The 19,829-nt window shown below is 40.9% G+C and overlaps 1 protein-coding gene across 2 annotated transcripts in view; it reads left to right on the plus strand.

The window, feature by feature from the left end:
* The window catches only part of lias (lipoic acid synthetase), a 28,354-nt gene that overhangs the window by 6,189 nt on the left and 2,336 nt on the right, over positions 1-19,829 (plus strand). For both annotated transcript variants that reach the window (XM_033027184.1, XM_033027177.1), the window contains 9 exons: positions 3,369-3,541; positions 5,004-5,097; positions 6,292-6,369; positions 8,499-8,655; positions 10,265-10,322; positions 10,713-10,841; positions 12,900-13,045; positions 17,197-17,267; positions 19,175-19,286. In XM_033027184.1, coding sequence (XP_032883075.1) covers positions 3,369-3,541; positions 5,004-5,097; positions 6,292-6,369; positions 8,499-8,655; positions 10,265-10,322; positions 10,713-10,841; positions 12,900-13,045; positions 17,197-17,267; positions 19,175-19,286 — 1,018 coding nt within the window. The remainder of the gene's footprint in view (positions 1-3,368; positions 3,542-5,003; positions 5,098-6,291; positions 6,370-8,498; positions 8,656-10,264; positions 10,323-10,712; positions 10,842-12,899; positions 13,046-17,196; positions 17,268-19,174; positions 19,287-19,829) is intronic.

The raw sequence follows: 19,829 nt of genomic DNA on the forward strand, positions 1-19,829 counted from the left end.
GCATGCCGCCTCCCCCCCCCCCCCCCCCCCCCCACAACCGCACGTTGGGGGAACAGACCCAACGGGTCTGCACTTGGTCTAGTAGAAACATATAAATTTCTTAAGGGATTGGACAGATGCAGGAAAAAAATGTTCCCCATGTTGGGGGAGTCCAGAACCAGGGGTCACAGTTTAAGAATAAGGGGTAGGCCATTTAGGACTGAGATGAGGAAAAACTTTTTCACCCAGAGAGTTGTGAATCTGGAATTCTCTGCCACAGAAGGCAGTGGAGGCCAAATCACTGGACGTTTTCAAGAGAGAGTTATATTTAGCTCTTAGGGGTAACGGAATCAAGGGATATGTGGAAAAAGCAGGAACGGTGTACAGATTTTGGATGATCAGCCATGATCATATTGAATGGCAGTGTTTGCTCGAAGGGCCGAATGGCCTGTTCCTGCAACTATTTTCTATGTTTCTGTGATGAAGAATGAGCAGAGATTTTGTGAATTACAATGTTTCGGCTTACCATAATACAATTCAATTATACTTTATTGTCGCATGTACCTAGATACAGTGAAATCCTTTGTTTTGCAACCCGGTAAAATCATGTAGCAGACCTCACCTAGGCAGTACACAAGTGTTGGCACGTTTTTGGTACCAACAAAGTTACAAAATATCACCGAACAGTCCTACTGCCTGCTGCCGCACGTAGCTGCAGCACCAACCCCCTCACCCCCCCACCCCCTCACCGGGTCCCTCTTCGTTCTTGGTGGCCACCCCTCTCATGATTTTTTACACCTCATGCTCCTGTGTTCCAAGGAATAGAGTTCCATCCTGCTCAACTTCTCCCTGTAGCTCAGACCCTCGAGTCCTAGTAAACATCCTCTTAAATCTTCTCTGCACCCTTTCCAGCTTGCCAACATCTTTCCGAAACATCAGTTCAGTTTCGTTTATTGTCACGTGTACTGATGTGTAGTGTAAAGTTTCTGTTGCATGCTAACCAGTCAGCAGAAAGACAAATACATGATTATAATAGAGCCATTTACAGTGTACAGATACATAAGGGAATAAGATTTAGTGCAAGGTAAAACATGGTGCCCAGAACTGAACACAATAGTCGAAATGGGGGATGATGGGGCAACTGACGGTACCAGACATGGTACATTTGATCTTTTGTGTTTTGTGATGTTTCTATTTTTCTTTCTGAGTTAATTTAAGGCTGTAAACAGAAATATTCCTACTGTAATTCTGTAGCAGAAGATTGAGTAAAGCAAGGTTTGATGCAACAAGTAATATAATTGAATCAAGGTCACAAATAAAAGATTGGTACAAATACATCTATTGATGCTCCTGAACACAACATCAATGATGTAACCTGGGGTCATTGGGTGTTTCGGATCTTTCAACATCAGACACCCTCACCCAGGCGACCCAGCCGTGGTTGATCAGACCACGACGTGTTCAGGTGGCATTCGCTCCTCCCCATGGACCTCCTCTCCTGATCCAGAGCCATCTCGAGGCCTTCTCCGCTGCCTCTGTGGTATTCTTGATGGCTCTTCTCCTCGCCACTCCGTTGATGCCCAGTGCACTCAAGGCTTTGTAGAGCGATTGCCCTCCCAAAACCTCTGCAGCCAACCTCGATGAGCATACACCTTGCCTTCCAGCCCTGCTTACGGCAGTCTATGACCAGCTCTTCATACTTGGTCATCTTCCTCTCGTGGGCCTCCTCCAGACGGTCCTCCCAGGGCACTGTCAGTTCCAACAAGACGATGTTTTTGGTCGCCTCTGACACCAGGAGGATATCTGGCCTCAGGATGGGTCGTGGCAATGTGCTGTGGGAACTTCAGCTGTTTCACCAGGTCTACGGAAGGTCACAAATAAAAGAGAAGCCAATTGTACATATAATTAAATTTGTTGCCACTTAGGCCAATAAAACCAAATATACGGAAACCACGAGGACAAATGTATTTTCAAAAGTACCATTTGACAGTGAAGAGGTTTAGCAAATTTAGCGACTCTGCCCCTCAAATCTTTATTCTTATCTTCATTGACGTACCAATGATCAATAACACACGCCCCAAACCAGTCGCTGCTTACATTCCCGAACAATAATGTGACATTGCTGTTGATGTCTTGAAAGCAAAGTAATCTATCCTCATTGCTGCAGTCATTCAGGTGTTCCTCGTGTTGTACCAGACTGGAATAATGATTTATTTTGCACTTTATGTGCCACACAAAGTAGAGTTGCAATGTTGCTTGGATGTTATGTCAATGTTCATTTGGTTTCTCAGCATAGGGGAGCTTTTTTTGTATTCTGAAGAGAAGCCGTTTCCTTATAAGTTCATTAGTGATAGGAGCAGAATTCGACCCATCAAGTTTACTCCGCAATTCAATCATTATCGTACATTCTGTCTTCACCCACCAATGTCCTGAATTAAAAATAGAAAATGGTCATTAGGTCAGGCAGCATATTTGGTGAGAGGAACAGAGTTAACCTTTCAGTATATAGGGGCATTTTCTATTTATATTTCAGATTTCCAGCAACTACCATTTTGATTAACATTCTTTGAGTAATATATCCTTATCCTAGGTGGATATATCTGGGCTGTTCCTGAATGATATGTAAACTAGATGAATCTGGTGGAAGTATGAACACTTTGATGTTCCAGACTGCTTTTCAAATATTTATTTCTGTAAGTGATTCGTACTTTGAGGTACGGAATGGACATCCATCGCAGTGAGTGTGAGCTCCCTACAGAACCCGGCCGATGTCTTACCAGAAATTCATTTTCTTCAGAATTCTTAAATTTTGAATGAACAATCGCAAACATTTCTGATTAATGGATTATTTCTCACAAGATCGTCTTGGCTGGATAGTTAAAGGTCAGACATAAAAACGTTATCTCTATAAATGGAATAAATTTGCTACCTTGCTTTTTGTGATGACTGGAATGTTCGTTCAAGCTAGTTTCTGCCAGATGAACAGGGAAGGCCTTCATTGGGCCTTTTCTCAGAAAATATAATGGATTAGATTGACTCCATGATAGACTGGGTTGGACGTAACACTTTTGAGTTTCATATTATGTGGGTAATGGTAGTACAGGTCCATCATTGATTTTCCGGCAAATGGTGGTCTGGTTCCTCATTTAATCTGGACAAAATTATGAGAGTCCACTTGAAAACCCCCCCCCCCCCCCCCCCTCCCCCAACACTAGGGCGGCCGATCTCAACCTCATCAAGATTACAGCACCTGTTGATGGTATTCTGTATTAATGTATGTTGTGTAAAATAAATTGAACTTGGTGCACTATTGTCATGTTCCTTGCATTTTATCAATCTTTTAAATCTTTATCAATGTGATCTTTACCTTGATGTGCAAAATGTTTTAGGTTTATGCTCGCCTTCTCTGCAGTCAGCTAAAGACTTTCAGTACACTGCCAGACAAAAAGAAACAACTTCTAGAAGAGGGTCCTGATCTGCGGGAATTTATATCCGGTGAATTATCGGACAAGAAAACATGGGAAGAATACAAAGGCACTCTGAAACGCCCAAAGGGAGAAAGGTACAAATCTAACCATCAATTTAAATAAAAACACAAACAAAGGGAGCTATGGAGATATACGGAGTGGTTCATGCAACATCCATTATGTTGAGTTACTCCAGCACTTTGTGTCTATCTTTGGCATAAACCAGCATCTGCAGTTCTTTGTTTCTACAAATGTGAAATTACTCTATTTCTCAATCAAAATGGCCCTCAACTTGCCAGAATAAAAATGCTAGGATTTGTCTCACCTTGTATGAAATTTAATGGTTTGATGTCTTGTTGCTGCCAGCACTCTCTGGCACTTAGCAGTTATGTTTAAATATATAGAATGTTATTTCCTCAAATTTTAATTGTTAGTGATTTAAAAATACCGTTAAAAACATTTTTTTCTCTCTGTGTATTCTCTCTTTGGCTTTCAGTACTTAATTATGGCATTGAATTAACTTTTCCAACTTAGTTGTTTGTATTGCTTTGCTCATTAAGAATTCTTCTGTTTCATCACTTACCGAAAGACACAGTTCCTTGCCCTCTTAAAAAACACTCTCAGTTGCTCTGTGAATGATGTCATGTGCAAGTGTACTTCCAATCAGCACGTGCTTAGGACAAAAAACCATAGGAAGCTTGTGTGTGTGTATTTGTAAAATCCTAGCCATTGCCTGTGCCAATCTTTTAGAAATAGAATTAACAGGAGTGGAGGGAACCTGCTCACAAATAATCAGTTTGCCAGCAAAACCAAAAACCTCAGACCTCATCATAACAATGAACCAAATATGAATCAAAAAGAACTCCAGAGGTGAGGCAGGAATATCTGAAATTGATGTCAATTCAACATTTGGCAAACAGATCATGGAAGCCTAGAAAAATTGAATTCAATGTACAGGAATAACTAGCTGAGCTGGATTTTTCCTACTTGCTATAAACAGCACAAACTGGACAATATTCCACATTGGGTAGATGTCAATATTTGAACCAGGCATGAACAGCCAGGCTAGAGCACAATCGGTTTTGAACCAGAAGCCTTTGGTATGTTGTCTGGTCCCAGAGCCTCCACTGTATCCAGTGTACTCAGCCGTTTCTTGGTGTCAAGTGGAAGAGAAGTTTGTGTGACCAGTAGTGGATAGAAGAGAATGCAAGATGCATTTGAAAGCCTGTTGCCTTGCATTGACTGCACTGGAGCTTGCCTTTGATATTTTCATCCTCATTGTAGACCTCTGAACCGTGATTGCAAGTTACTAATGAACCTGTGTCTGATTCTGCAGCACAGTGCAGAGCTAATTTTCAAAGAAAAATAACTATTGAAATAGACAATAGGTGCAGGAGTAGGCCATTCGGCCCCTCGAGCCAGCACCGCCATTCACTGTGATCATGGCTGATCATCCACAATCAGTACCCTGTTCCTGCCTTCTCCCCATATCCCCTGACTCCGCTATCTTCAAGAGCTGTAAAATGATGTAATTTGTATTTTTATTCAAATTTCTAGATTAAGATTGCCTCCATGGTTAAAGACAGAGATTCCTCTTGGGAAAAATTATAATAAATTGAAAAATACTCTTCGGAATTTGAATCTGCACACTGTAAGTACTTGCCTAGAGGCTGTGTTGATGTATCTTGTACAGGCACCCCCGGAATTACATAAGGGTTCCATTCCTGAGAGATGTGGTTGAACTGATTTTTTCGCGAGTGAGAAACAAAATATTTTTCCCAACATTTGCCTGAAATAGTTGAGCCTCCTGATACACAACTTTGTTTTTTCTCAGCGCTGCTCCGTATTTTAAGTAGCTACCCACATGAATACATTTTCTATAATTTTGTTTCATCAATGGACTGTGGATCATGACAGAAGCCTCCTCGTGGCGATCCCCGGAAACGACGAGACGACGGGTGACCAATTCTGTCAACATATTGGACGACAACAGAAGCCAACAGCGAGCTATATGTCGTCTGACACACGAGCGAACGATCAATTATCTATGTTCACCCTAACACTACCCATAATTAAACCATGGAACAACTCCGGTTGATAATACATTATATAACAAGTTTGTATTTCTATAACTAACTTTCCTATATTAAAAAATTCTTTACTCAAATTGTTTCATAAATTTTAAAGTTATATTTCCATGTCAGGTTTTCTAGAACCTGTGGCGTCTTGCATATATAAATCAAGAGCACCATTATTTACAAAATGAAGTACAGGAGTTTTATAAAATAATGGATCTTTTGCCACAGAATACGGTTTTCTCTTCTCCAACAATGTGCCCAGTTTCTTTCTTAGTTAATGGAACCAAGCTGTACCAGTGTGTCCTTCAACTTCTTTAATGTTCTATGCAAATAGCAGTTTATCCATTGGAACTATTGCTAAACCTTAACCTTTCTACATTTATCTCCCGCCCAATTGTTTTCACCCCTATCAGTATATACCTACCAACTGACTTCTGATTGCCTCAACCACTTGCAAACATTGAATTTTGATATGTTCTTGTCTAATTTATCTTGTTGTTACCTTGAACCTTGCACATAATCATCAAAGATAATCATCAATTTGGATGGGGGATTAGAAGGTGGAATGATTCCAACCATTTGGATAATTGTCCCTCTTGTTTATAGATATATTATCACTGACCCAGTTTTGGGACTAAGTGATTAACTGGCATTCAGTTTCAAAATTATTTCAGGTTTTGATACAAACCTGAGCAATTTGAGTTTGTAGTTCCTTAGTGGGTGATTATTTACCTGTGCATATTGTCCATGTTATTTCCTGCTTTTAGGTATGTGAAGAGGCAAGATGTCCAAATATTGGAGAATGCTGGGGAGGAGAAAAAGGCACAGCCACAGCCACTATAATGGTGAGATGCATTCATTTGTCATTAAAGAAAATCTTGTGATTGCTAAATAAAGTTGAATTATTGTTTCCCCTTCTCTTATTTTCAAACCTTTCCAGTGAGATCCATCACTGTTCTCTATCAAGGCACCTTTTTGGAATCTTGAACAGCACAGGAACAGGTCCTTTAGCTCATGATTTCCGCCGACTATGATGCCAAATTAAACTAATCCCATCTGCCTGCACAGTCGATTTTCTTCCATTCCTTAAATGATATTCTTATCTGAGAATGAACAACATTCATTCTTTAAGCAGAAGCACTCTCCAGTAGCTGATGGAGTTCTGTTTGTAATGTTTGTATATTCTCTTAAAAGCTTGATATCAAGATTTCACACTTGATGGTGAGTTGCAGATTATTAGTAGAGCAGTGCATGCTGAAACTGACAACTGGGGTTATGAAATTTGACAACACAATACTTTAGTTAATGTTATGAGATGTCAAAGTAACGTTAGGATGCACAATGCTGTTTTAATACTGTTAAAGTGTAGAAAAACAATTTCTAGGCCCACTTAGTTTGGGGTCTTCTACTCCACCATTCCAGATTTCAGACTGCTTTGCCTGCTGATATATCTCTTCCTCATCATTGGATACATTGCTTCAGATGGGAATACAAACATGATTTAAACAAATAGTGATACAGGCAATTCAGGAATTTTAGACAAACATTACGTTAATAGCTTAGACAAACACTGAGAATGGTCTCTCCCTTCTCTTTAAATAAGCATAAAACGGACTTGAGTGCAAATTTCAATGATCACTGGCCTTTAATTTGAAGTTTCTGTATAGAGGTTTCCTACTGTTAAAAGTTCTTAAAAGATTTATATTGGAAAGTTTTTGTCTTGTACTCTTTTCCTGCTGGGCCCTCCGTTAATATATAGTTTTAGAGATAAACAGACCCCTCGGGCCACTGGATCCACGCCGACCAATGATCACCCCGTAAACTAACACTATCCTACACACTAGAAGGGTCTCGACCCGAAATGTTACCTATACCTTTTCTCCAGAGATGTCTGACCCGCTGAGATACTCCAGCGTTTTATGTCTAACCTACAAAACTGTACATCTTTGGAGTGTGGGAGGAAACCAGAGCACCTGGAGAAAACCTACACGGTCACAGGGAGAACGTACAAACTCCATACAGATAGCACCCGTAGTCAGGATCGGCCCGGGTCTCTGGCGCTGTAAGGCAGCAACTCTACCACTGTGTCGCCCCTGAATATAATCGTACCTCCTCAGTGGTAGCTAATAGTTTTGTATTGAACACTTCATTTGCCTCATCCATATGACTCCAATGTAATAAGATGTACTTGAGTATGATAGACATAGACATAGAAAATATGTGCAGGAGGAGGCCATTCGGCCCTTCGAGCCAGCACCGCCATTCATTGTGGTCATGGCTGATCGTCCCCAATCAATAACCCGTGCCTGCCTTCTCCCCATATCCCTTGGTTCCACTAGCCCCTAGAGCTCTATCTAACTCTCTCTTAATTCCATCCAGTGACTTGGCCTCCACTGCCCTCTGTGGCAGGGAATTCCACAAATTCACAACTCTCTGGGTGAAAAGGTTTTTTCTCACCTCAGTCTTAAATGGCCTCCCCTTTATTCTAAGAATATGATAGTAACATAGCTGAATCTGATCCTCCAAGATCCCCATATATCAAATACACTTTAGTGGGACTGAGTGGCTGGTTTCTTTCCTGCCGCGGTGATTCTACCCTACTCCATGCCTCCCCATGAATACGATGACTAAACAGATTGGATATTATTGCACTTACCCCTTTAACCATCAGTAGAGCTTAAATGATATCCTGTTTAAGTTTTATAGTCTTATGATGTTGCCATACTAAATAATAGGAAACTGTTGTTGATTTATTCTTGTACTTAACTTGAGGCTATATACTGAATTTATGTCTTTCAAAATATTTTCTGAGTTCATAAAATGTGTTGATTTGTCAGAGTAAATAGGGATTTGTGATTAAATATACTCTTGATACTTTATTTCTGATGCAATTCAAAGCTTTGAAGCGTCCACTTTGATAAATAAAATGAAAGTTGCATGTTACCACTTTCTGTATGCTGATTCCCCTTGATAGTTAATGGGTGACACCTGCACACGAGGCTGCATGTTCTGTTCAGTAAAAACCAGTCGAAAGCCTCCACCCTTGGATCCTGATGAGCCCATCAACACAGCAAATGCAATAGCAGAGTGGGGCCTTGACTATGTTGTGCTGACTTCCGTGGACAGAGATGGTGAGTTGCCTCAAAATTGATAGTTCATTGTTTACTTGTTTTTATAATTGTGAGGAATTTTGAATAGATATTGGTTTTCTGTTATTCTACACAATAATACCATGTTATTACAGATATTAAATTGAGGGTGGGGCAGGGAAATCTCTACTGAACCCAACAAAGATTTATATTTTTGAAACTTTGGAAGAAGTAATGAATCCATGTTTTAATTTTAGATTGAAGTCGTAGTTTTGTCTTTCATCAACCTTTGTCATGGTTCTTCTTTCTAATCACTGTCCACGTTCTCTCTATCTCTATGGTCCAACTCCTGGTTTTTCCAGTGTACAGTGGCTGCAAGAAGTGTATAGCAGGGTACAATGGCTGCAAGAAGCATCATGCAACCTTTTATCATTTCTTCACTAAGCCCTCTGATACACCATTGCCTCCAAGTTCCCGTTCCAACCATCACCATCCTCAAACCCTCCCTCTAAATCACCCTTCCCCAGCTCACACAACATGTTCCTCATTATTGCCAGGCCAATCATCTCAACTTCCTTAATTAACCATGGGAGATATCATCACCGCAAACTGAATAATTTACGATGGGCCAAGCACTTTCTCCAGAGAAGCTAAGGTTGGACAATAATGGTCCTTCTGGTGACACTACACAAGACTGAAACTAAAACTGTGATTTTTCACCAGATGCTACTTTATTCCTTTTGCTAAGCCAAAGAACGTCTCAATGTTTAGGAACAACAATCCAAATATAGCAACAAGAGTACAGTTAATATTATTTGGCAAGAGATAATAAAGAATTTTATCGATTACATGCTTCATTTTAATAAGTTTCTTTGATTTCCCCCTCAACGTTAAAACGTTTAGTTTTTGCTTTTATTTTGATTTTATTGCAAAAAAAGTGATACTTTCTAGGGCTATTTTATGTGATACCACCAGTAGTCCAAATGCCATGGTGTGGAATTAGATATCCAGTTAGAACCTGGGCAAAAGGTAACATAAGCAGCCAAAATGGAGACATCATAAATTCTCAGAACGCTGAAACGTAACATAAGATAGAGCCAATTAGCTCACCCTGAGCCAATTCTTGATATGTTTGTCCTGTGCAGTTGCTTTAGTCTCGCATTCAAACCAGTCAATGCTCGATACCCTGGAAAATCCCAGCACTGCCGATTTTACACTGGCTAAATATTGAAGACACCTTTGATCTTTTCAAGTTATTGTGTGTTTTGTTCTTCATCCACATGTTTCCCACATTACCAGCAAGTGAGTTATCCTATACTCACATGGCCATAGTGAGTGTGTAACTTGTTAAGAACATTAACATGAATTGATTGAAATACTGCTTGATAAAGAATTTTTGAAAGCTCAACTATTTGTGTTTATAAAAATATGCATATATATAAATGGAGATATGCCCAAAGGTGGTTGTCACAGAGGATATGTGAACAAGGTGTTTCCTCATTGTTCTGTTGACATGCTGGACAAAAACTGGTGAATTTTAGAGTGGCTTTTTATTTGATGCACTGCTAAACTAAATGTATATGTTATTGCACTAAGTCAGGTTATGGTGCCGGATACACATTTTGTTATGTGCCCTGCTGCTTTTCCACAGATCTTCCAGATGGTGGAGCAAAACATTTTGCAGCTACCGTCTCACAGTTAAAAGAAAGGTGAAACTGTTTCATTTACTTGTAAGTTTTTTTTAACTCTGCAAGATGACTTCCTTTATCCAGATGCTTTTATGGCTAAGTAATAAGTATAGTCAAACTCGTTCAGCTTTGGCAAAGTCTTTATCGGGAAGTCAAGGATCTTCTGCAGTTGTCTCTATCAGTAGGCCTTTGCAGTCATGATTCATTTTCAAATCGGGTAAATTGGCTCACAATTCCAAAACAAAAAGCTTGTGGCAATGCTTTTATTAATAGATGTAAACTAAATATCAATTAACATGTAATTTTTCAGTATTAATGCTAATTTGTTGTAACTAGATTATCCATTATAGGTATTCATTGCTGTAATTTATGATTCATCCATGTGAAGTCATGTTGCCTATGTTTCTGCAGACATTCCAAAATCATAGTGGAATGCCTGACCCCCGACTTCAGAGGTGATCTAAAAGCTGTTGAAACAGTGGCAGTCTCAGGACTTGATGTATATGCGCACAATGTGGAGACTGTCAGGGAATTGCAGAGGTATGATTTATGGAGTATTATTTAATCAAACTGTTCTACTATACCACACAGCGCCCCCCCCCCCCTAATTTCTTTACCCTCTGTGTCTATACAGCAATGCGAGCTTAAGGTGAAAAACAAATTAGCATATTAAACTTAGCAACTTCTCATTACCTATCCTTCGGTTTTTGATGTTTACGTTTATTGATTTCCTGCAGCTGTGGGAAATACATAATTGCTACTTTTATTGCAAATTAATAGTGTTTTTATGCAATTTCATAATCAACCTAAGAAGAGTTTGATTTAATTTATTTTATTTAATTCGCCCAGCAAAATAGGATATCATTTGAAACACTCGCTAATTTCAAATGCAAAATTATTTCTGATCTTTTCCTTGACCACATTTTCTAATTAACCCATTGGGTTCTTTATTTTATTAAAATATTTCATAATTTATGATTTAAAAAAAAAGAGGAAACATGAGGAATCTACATGGCAGCTGTGATATTAGATGCTTTAAATAATCACTCTTCAATGTTGCATTTACATTTTTACAGTATTAATTAAAGTTGAAATGTGCCATGTATGCTGACTGCTGTAATCATAATGGGGGAGAAACTGTGATCAGACAGAATAACGGTACAGCTGTCTCAGGAAAATTGGCGGCACTTGGAATAGTATGTTTAGTTTTTGCCACCCTACTGTAGGAAGGATGTAATTTAAACTGAAAAGAGTTCAGTGAAGATTTGCAAGGATGTTCTGTAGGGAGAGGTTGGGCAGGCTAGGACTTTATTCCTTGGAGCGCAGGAAGCCAAGGGGTGATCTTGTAGAAGTGTATAAAATCATGAGGGGAATAGATAAGGTGAATGCACAGAATCTTTTTACAAGAGTAGAGGAATCAAGAACTAGAGAGGGGAAAAATTAATAGGAACTTGAGGGGCAGCTTTTTCAAACAGAGGGTGCTAGGTAAATGGAACAAGCTGACAGAGGAGGTTGAAGCAGGCACAAAGGAGTATGATATTGGGTAACGGTTTCGTGTATGGACCAGGGGCTGTAGAAGAGCAAAGAAAAGTTGTTTTAGTACAAAGCATCACATAGATAAAAAAAAGCTTGTGGAATACTCACCTTTAGCACATTGAGATTGTAATACAAAAGTGAACCTTCAGGTTTGTGGTTCCTTGGTCAGTCCGTGGCAGTTTAGGGCATTATGAAAATATACTTACAAACGAACATTAGGAATAGAAACAGGACCTGGCCTCTTGTGCCTGCTCTGTTTTTTGGTAATACCTTCCATGATTCCCTTCCAAAAATCAGTCACTGTCTTGATGCCGCGCAACTGAGCTTTCACATTCCTTAGTTAGAGTATTCCAAAGAATTTGCATGAAGAAAAATCTCCTCGATTGTCAGGTGTCAGGAAATTTGTGGAGAAGGCAGGAGAATGGGGTTTGGAGGGAGATATAGATCAGTCATGATTGAATGGTAAGTAGGCTTGATGGGCTGAATGTCCTAATTCTGCTCCTATTGCTTGTGACCTTATGAATTGCCAACTCCTTTCATTGATTCAGTGACCTCTTGTTCACACATCACAGCTAGAATATTATGGATGCTGTTAACCACTATTGCCAATGATATCTGCTTCCTTTAAAGGAAACCTTTAAAAAATCAGTGTGCTTACATGATACCAAAGCATATAAAGGATATTAAGGCTGATGAATGGAAGCTTGATCAAAGCAGTAAAGGAGTGTCTTTAGGATGAAAAGAGAGAGGGGTTTTGGAGGAGAATTTTGGAACTGTGGGCTGAAGCATCACTTGTGCACCCCCATCCTCAGCAGTGTTTAAACAATTAAATCCATCTGGAATTGGGGTCTCCAATGAGTCTGTGGGTAATTACTGAGCTGGAAGAGCCAAGCTAATCAAAAGCAAGGACGATAATTCTAAATTTTAATCAAGTGCCATTACAGGTCAATGAGCACAGGAGTGATGAGGGCATGTGAGTTAGAAAGGGATACTGAGGTATCAGATGATCTCAAGCTTTTGATTATTAGATGGTTGTGATCACTGTTCCATTTATCACCTTAGGTCTGTGCGAGATCCTCGGGCAAATTTCGACCAATCGCTGAATGTGTTAAAACGTGCAAAGAAAGTAAAACCTGGACTCCTTTCAAAAACATCCATAATGTTGGGCCTTGGTGAGACGGATGAACAAGTGTATGCAACATTGAAAGGTGAGAACAGAATAGAAAACTATTTAAAGAAAGTGAGAGCTGTTCTATTTTCATTTTAGTACATACCAGCTACTTTATTTTGTTACCAGATTATTTCAAGAATGGTATCATTATCAGCATAATGAAAAATAATAATTCAGCAACAGATTAAGTTTTAATGATTGCAGGACCATTCTTTTTCAAAACCGTAAAATACTGGAATACATGACAGTTTTGGCAGCATCTGTGGAAAGAAAAATAGAGTTATTGCCTTGGGTTGTACACCCTTTGTCAGATCCAGTTGAGTGTTTCCAGCATTTTGTTTTCAGATTTTCAGCATCTGCAGTATTTTGAACTTCATGAATCTCTCCCTCCCAAACCCACTCCTGCCTTCACCCCATAACCTCTGACACCCGTACAAATCAAGAATCTTATCTACCTCTGCCTTAAATATATCCACTAACTTGGCCTCCACAGCCTTCTGTGGCAAATAATTCCACAGATTCACCACCCTCTGACTAAAGAAATTCCTCCTCATCTCCTTCCTAAAAGAACGTCCTTTAATTCTGAGGCCATGACCTCTAGTCCTAGACTCTCCCTCCAGTGGAAACATCCTCTCCACATCCACTCTATCCAAACCTTTCACTGTTCTGTACGTTTCATTGAGGTATCCCCTCATTCTTCTAAACTCCAGCGAGTACAGGCCCAGTGCCGTCAAACGCTCATAATATGTTAACCAACTCATTCCTGGGATCATTCTTGTAAACATTCTCTGGACCCTCTCCAGGGCAAGCACATCCTTCCTCGGATATGGTGCCCAAAATTGCTCTCAATATTCTAGATGCGGCCTGACCAGCATTTTATAGCACCTTGGCTTTACATCCCTGTTTTTGTACACACGCCCTCTCAAAATAAATGCGAAACATGGAAGGGTAACGTGTGGAAAATGCGAGATCAAAGGGGACGAAGATCAAGGAAAATGTAGAATAGATCATTGTTAGAATGGGAAAGATGACAACAAGGCCAACAAAGATAAAATGTAATCAGGAGGACAGTCAAACTAGTCGGAGAACTAGGATAGGGGAGGGATAGAGAGAGGGAGAGAAAGCAAGGGTTACTTGAAGTTAGAGGTCAATTATCATACCACTAGGGTGTAAATTTGCGTTGGACCTCACTCTTGACAGTGGGGGAGGTCCAGGTCAGAATGGGAGGGGAAGTTCGTGTTTTGCTAGACCTACATGAACCGGGAGTTCCTGTAGGTCTAGGCGGACTGAATGGAGGTGTTCAGTGAAACGATCGCCGAGCCTGCGCTTGGTCACCTGGAACAGCGGATACAGTTGATGAGGTTGCAAGTGAACATCTGCTTCCCCTAAAAGGACTGTCGGAGTCCTTGGATGGAGTCGAGGGAGGAGGTATAGGGACAGGTGTTGCATCTCCTGCAGTTGCAGGGGAAAGTACCTAGGGGCGGCCGGTTTGGGTGGGATGGGATTAGTTAACCAGGGAGTTGCGGAGGGAACGGTCTCTGGAAAGGGGTGGAGATGGGAAGATGTGGCTGGTAGTGGGATCCCATTGTAGGTGGCGTAATTGCCAGAGGATTATGTACTGTATGCAACGGCTGATGGGATGAAAGGTGAGGCAAGGGGGAATTGTTCCTGTTGCGACTGGGGGGGAGGGGAGCAAGAGTGGAGCTGCGGGATACCGAGGAGATCCTTGTGAGGGCCTCGTCTGTGATTGAAGAGGGGAAACCCCGTTCCCTAAATAATGAGGACATATGACCTGGTATAGAACACTTATCTTGGGTGCTCATGCAGCATAGACGGAGGAATTAGGAGTAGAAGAGTCATTGCAGGAGGCACATTGGGAAGAAGTGTAGACTAGATGGCTGTGGGAGTCAGTTGGTTTATAATAGATGTCAGTCGTTAGTCGGTATCTCCTATGATGGATCAAGAAACGGCAGGTCATACCGCAAAAAACATTTTTTTTTAATTGATCACATTTGAGAGACACGATTCCCCATGCGAAAGCTGTGCTGGCTATCCCTAATCAATCCCTGTCTATCCAAATGTTATTCCATCCTGTCCCTAAGAATCTCTTCCAATAACTTTTCCAACACTGATGTCAGATAATTTCTTGCCCTTCTCAAACAATGATACAACATAAGCCACCGTCCAGTTTCTGGAACCACCTGCTGCCAAAGATGATGCAAACATCTCTGCAAGGGCCTCCACAAATTTCCTCCTAGCTTCCCATCAGATCAGAGGATGTGCTGGGTCAGGTGCTGGGGATTTATCCACCATAATGCAGTTTAAAACCGCAGTACCTCCTTTGTGGTAGTTCGTAATTCTAAGGCATTGCAACTCCTTTGCATCAATTCCTTAGCTTCCATCATCTCCTCAGTACAAATGGATGAGAAGTATTCATTGAATCTCTCCCTCATCTCTTGTGGTTCTATATAAAGACAGTCTTTACCTATAGAATCTCTTGGGATTTTCCTTTGCTATGCCTACCTGCTCCATTTCATGTCCTCTTTTTATCTTCTTGATTACCATAATCCTACTTCTACACTTGTTATACTTGCAGACTTACACGTGTCCTATTCTTCTCCACAGCTTTTTAAAAACTAATGGAATTATGGTCACTGGTTCCAGAGTGCTCCTGCACAGACACTTCAGTCACATGATCTACCTGGTTCCCCAAGAGGAGGTCCAGTGTTGCACCCTCTCCTATATGTTGATTAAACAAATTCCACCCATCCAAGCCTTAACATTACGGGTAACCCGGTCAATATAAGGGAAGTTGAAATCTCCCACCAATACTACCCCATTGTTTTTACAACATCTGCAATAGCCCTACACACCTGCTCTTCCAATTCACTGACTATTGGGAGGCCAATAATGCCATCAAAGTGATCATTCATTTCCTATTTGTAAGTTCTACCCTTATAACCTCAATGGACGATCCCCCAAGAATGTCCTCAGTAAGCACTGTTGTTATTCTCCTTGATATGAAAGGCAACATCCCCCCCTTCACTCACCCCCCTCTTACCCAGATCTCTGGGATGCCTGCAGCATCTTTACCCTGGATCATTGAGCTGCCAACCCTGCCCTTCTCTCAGCCATGTTTCTGTTATCTTAAGTGAAAGGAGCAGAATTATGCTTTTCGGCCCATCAAGTCTACTCTGCCATTCAATCACGGCTGATCTATCTCTCCCTCCTAACCCCATTCACCTCCCTTCCCATAACCTCTGACACCCATACTAATCAAGAATCATTCTATCTCTGCTTATGTCTGTAATATCTTAGTCGCCTGAGCCAATCCACAGCCTGAGTTTGTCAACCATAGTTTAAACCATCACTCTTTTTCTCTCTTTACCATGTAATCTGCCTGTCCTGTCTGCAAACCTTGCTCACTTTGACTAAATTATTTGCTCCCAACCTCTCACTTGCCCCCTTTCTGCTCTGGGACGCTCCCCCTGACAGTCCAGTCCCTCCAAAGTAGTACTGGCATATCTACATCGCAGGATATTGGTTCCCCTCCAGTTCAGGTACAACCCGTCTCTTGTCGAGATACCAATGATCCAAAAACCTGAACCCTTGCATTGACTTTTCAACCTTGTATTTACCCTTCTATTCCTGCACTAGGCACTGGGAGAAATCCAGAGATGACCAATCTCGAGGTCCTGCTTTTTAGCCTCTTTCCTAACCCTCTATATTTACTCCTTAGGACCTCATACCTTTTCCCACTCACGTTGATATTTACTATGACCTCTGGCTGCTCATCCTGCCCCCAACCCCCCTCTCATGTCTTATTGCTCTAAGTATAGAGTGTCCTCTACCTATCGCCCTATCCTGCTGTGTCTCAGACATCCTTGGTGCCACAGACCAGGCTGCTGCTGAATTAGTGGGAGATTTCTCTGAACAGTCATCTCATCCTCCCCGTCCCCCCTCCCCGTCATCCAGCTGTAGGCAAAAGGGTATAAATGTTTACAAGAGAATGGCCACAGGGGATTCCTCCACTCTGCCAACTCCCTTTATCCTTCCTGGTGGTCATCCTTCTATTTTCTGTCTGCACCTTAGGTTAACTCTGAAGAAGGAATGCATGGTGCGGGACACCAGAGCTACAAAACTTTTGTCTGATAATGAGTGCACTGATTATATTTTGTTATCTCACAGAACTACGAGAGTCTGGCGTGGATTGCGTAACATTAGGACAGTACATGCAGCCGACAAAACGACATCTAAAGGTACACTTTGCACAAATGGAAAAGTTCCTAGTAGTGATGCCCTTGTGTCTAATTTGAATAATGTTCTATTAACGTAAGACTATTTTGGTGAGCTGGCACAGGCACTGTTCATGTTCCTTGTCAATCTGGAACACATTTTTTTTGTGCAAGTACGCATATTGAACAATGTGATTGATGTCAGTGCTTTGGAGTAATTATATTTGTTACTCCCATAAGCGTACAAAATCCCTAATTATTGTCAAATTTGGGATATTTTCCTGGAATTTAATTGTTCCAGTTCATATGACAATTAAACATTTGTGATTCTTAATCTAACAAACGGTTGACGACATGATAGATATTTCAGCTCTTCAGTCTAGATTTGAATCATTCACCAGGTTACTGGAATAAAAAGACACACTATTTGTAAATTTTGTTTATTGTGGTGCACAGTGCCCTCCATAATGTTTGGGACAAAGACCCATCATTTATTTATTTGCCTCTGTACTCTACAATTTGAGATTTGTAATAGTGCATTGTCAGATTTTATTAAAGTGTATTTTTATACAGTTTGGTTTCACCATGTGGAAATTACAGCTGTATTTATACATAGTTCCCCCATTTCAGGGCACCATAATATTTGGGACACACGGCTTCATAGGTGTTCGTAATTGCTCAGGTGTGTTTAATTGCCTCCTTAATGCAGGTATAAGGGAGCTCTCAACACCTAGTCTTTCCTCCAGTCTTTCCATCACCTTTGGAAACTTTTATTGCTGTTTATAGACAATAGGCTCAGGAGTAGGCCATTCGGCCCTTCGAGTCAGCACCACCATTCAAAGTGATCATGGCTGATCATCCACAATCAGGATCCCGTTACTGCCTTCTCCCCATATCCCATGACTCCGCTATCTAAAAGAGCTCTATCTAACTCTCTCTTGAAAGCATCCAGAGAATCGGCCTCTGAGGCAGAGAATTTCCACAGATTCACAACTCCTGTGTGTGAAAAAAACTCCTCATCTCCATGCTAAATGGCTTCCCCATTATTCTTAAACTGTGGCCCCTGGTTCTGGACTCCCCCAACACCGGGAACCTGTTTCCTGCCTCTAGCGTGTCCGAACCCTTAATAATCTTATTTTTAATAAGATTCCCTCTCATCCTAAATTCCAAAGTATACAAGCCCAGCCGCTCCATTCTATCAACATATGACAGTCCTGCCATCCCGGGAATTAACCTAGTGAACCTATGCTGCACTCCCTCAATAGCAAAAATGCTTTCCTCAAATTTATCAACATGAGGACCAAAGTTGTGCCAATGAAAGTCAAAGCAGCCATTATCAGACTAAAAAACAAGAATAAAACTGTTAGAGACATCAGCCAAACCTTAGGCTTACCAAAATCAACTGTTTGGAACATTAAGAAGAAAGAAAGCACTGGTGAGCTTACTAATCGCAAAGGGACTGGCAGGCCAAGGAAGACCTCCACAGTTTATGACAGAAAAATTCTCTCTAAGATAAAGAAAAATCCCCAAACACCTTTCCGCAGAAGACTTCATGAACAGAAATAGAGGTACACTGCCAAATGCAACCCACTGGTTAGCCGCAAAAATAGGATGGCTAGGTTACAGTTTGCCAAAAAGTACTTAAATGAGCCACAGTTCTGGAAAAAGGTCATGTGGTTTGAAAATCAAGCTTGAATATTCAGTGAAACTAAAGATCTATTTTTTAAGACATTTAAGATTTCTACTGCTATATTTACTGCACTTCCAGGAGTTGATTCTAGCAGCGAGCCTATACATTTCACATTCATTATTAACAATACATTGTCATTGACATTACTATGCCAATACATGCTCATTAACACTGATTAAATATTTGTCTTTCTGGGCTTGATGATTCTTTCCCCCATCAATAACCGTTTCACTTTCCGTAGGTGGATGAGTACATAACGCCAGAGAAGTTTAAATACTGGGAAAATGTGGGTAATGAGCTTGGATTCCTTTTCACTGCCAGTGGACCCTTGGTGCGCTCTTCGTACAAAGCAGGTGAGTAGCTAACATTTCCTAGTAACGTTGAAGTTAGACAGAGCTCTTAAAGATAGCAGAGTCAAGGGATATGGGGAGAAGGCAGGAACAGGGTACTGATTGTGGATGATCAGCCATGATCACAGTGAATGGCGGTGCTGGCTCGAAGGGCCGAATGGCCTACTCCTTCACCTAATGTCTATTGTTAAGGCCCATCTAGTCTTTACTATCAGTCCCACTTCTCCTCTTATTTCTTTATAATCTATTCTCTCTCACGTGTCCATCTCCATCCTGATTCTTCAAGCCACCAAAACAGGTGGCAATTTACAGTCGACAATTAACCCATAACTACTATGTCTTTGGTGATGTGGGAAGAAACCAGAGCAGCCAGGGAAAACTTGCCTGCTCAAAGGGAGAAGAACATGGAAACTCTTCACAGACAGCATCAGGATCAAACACTGGTGATTGGAGCTGTGGGCAGCAACATCACCTATTGTGCCACTGTGCTGTCTACATAGTTGCTGATGATACCAAGTTAGATAGGAAAGTGAAATGTGAGGATGC

This window comes from Amblyraja radiata, chromosome 1 (genome assembly GCF_010909765.2).
Source record: "Amblyraja radiata isolate CabotCenter1 chromosome 1, sAmbRad1.1.pri, whole genome shotgun sequence".
Lineage (NCBI taxonomy): Eukaryota > Metazoa > Chordata > Chondrichthyes > Rajiformes > Rajidae > Amblyraja > Amblyraja radiata.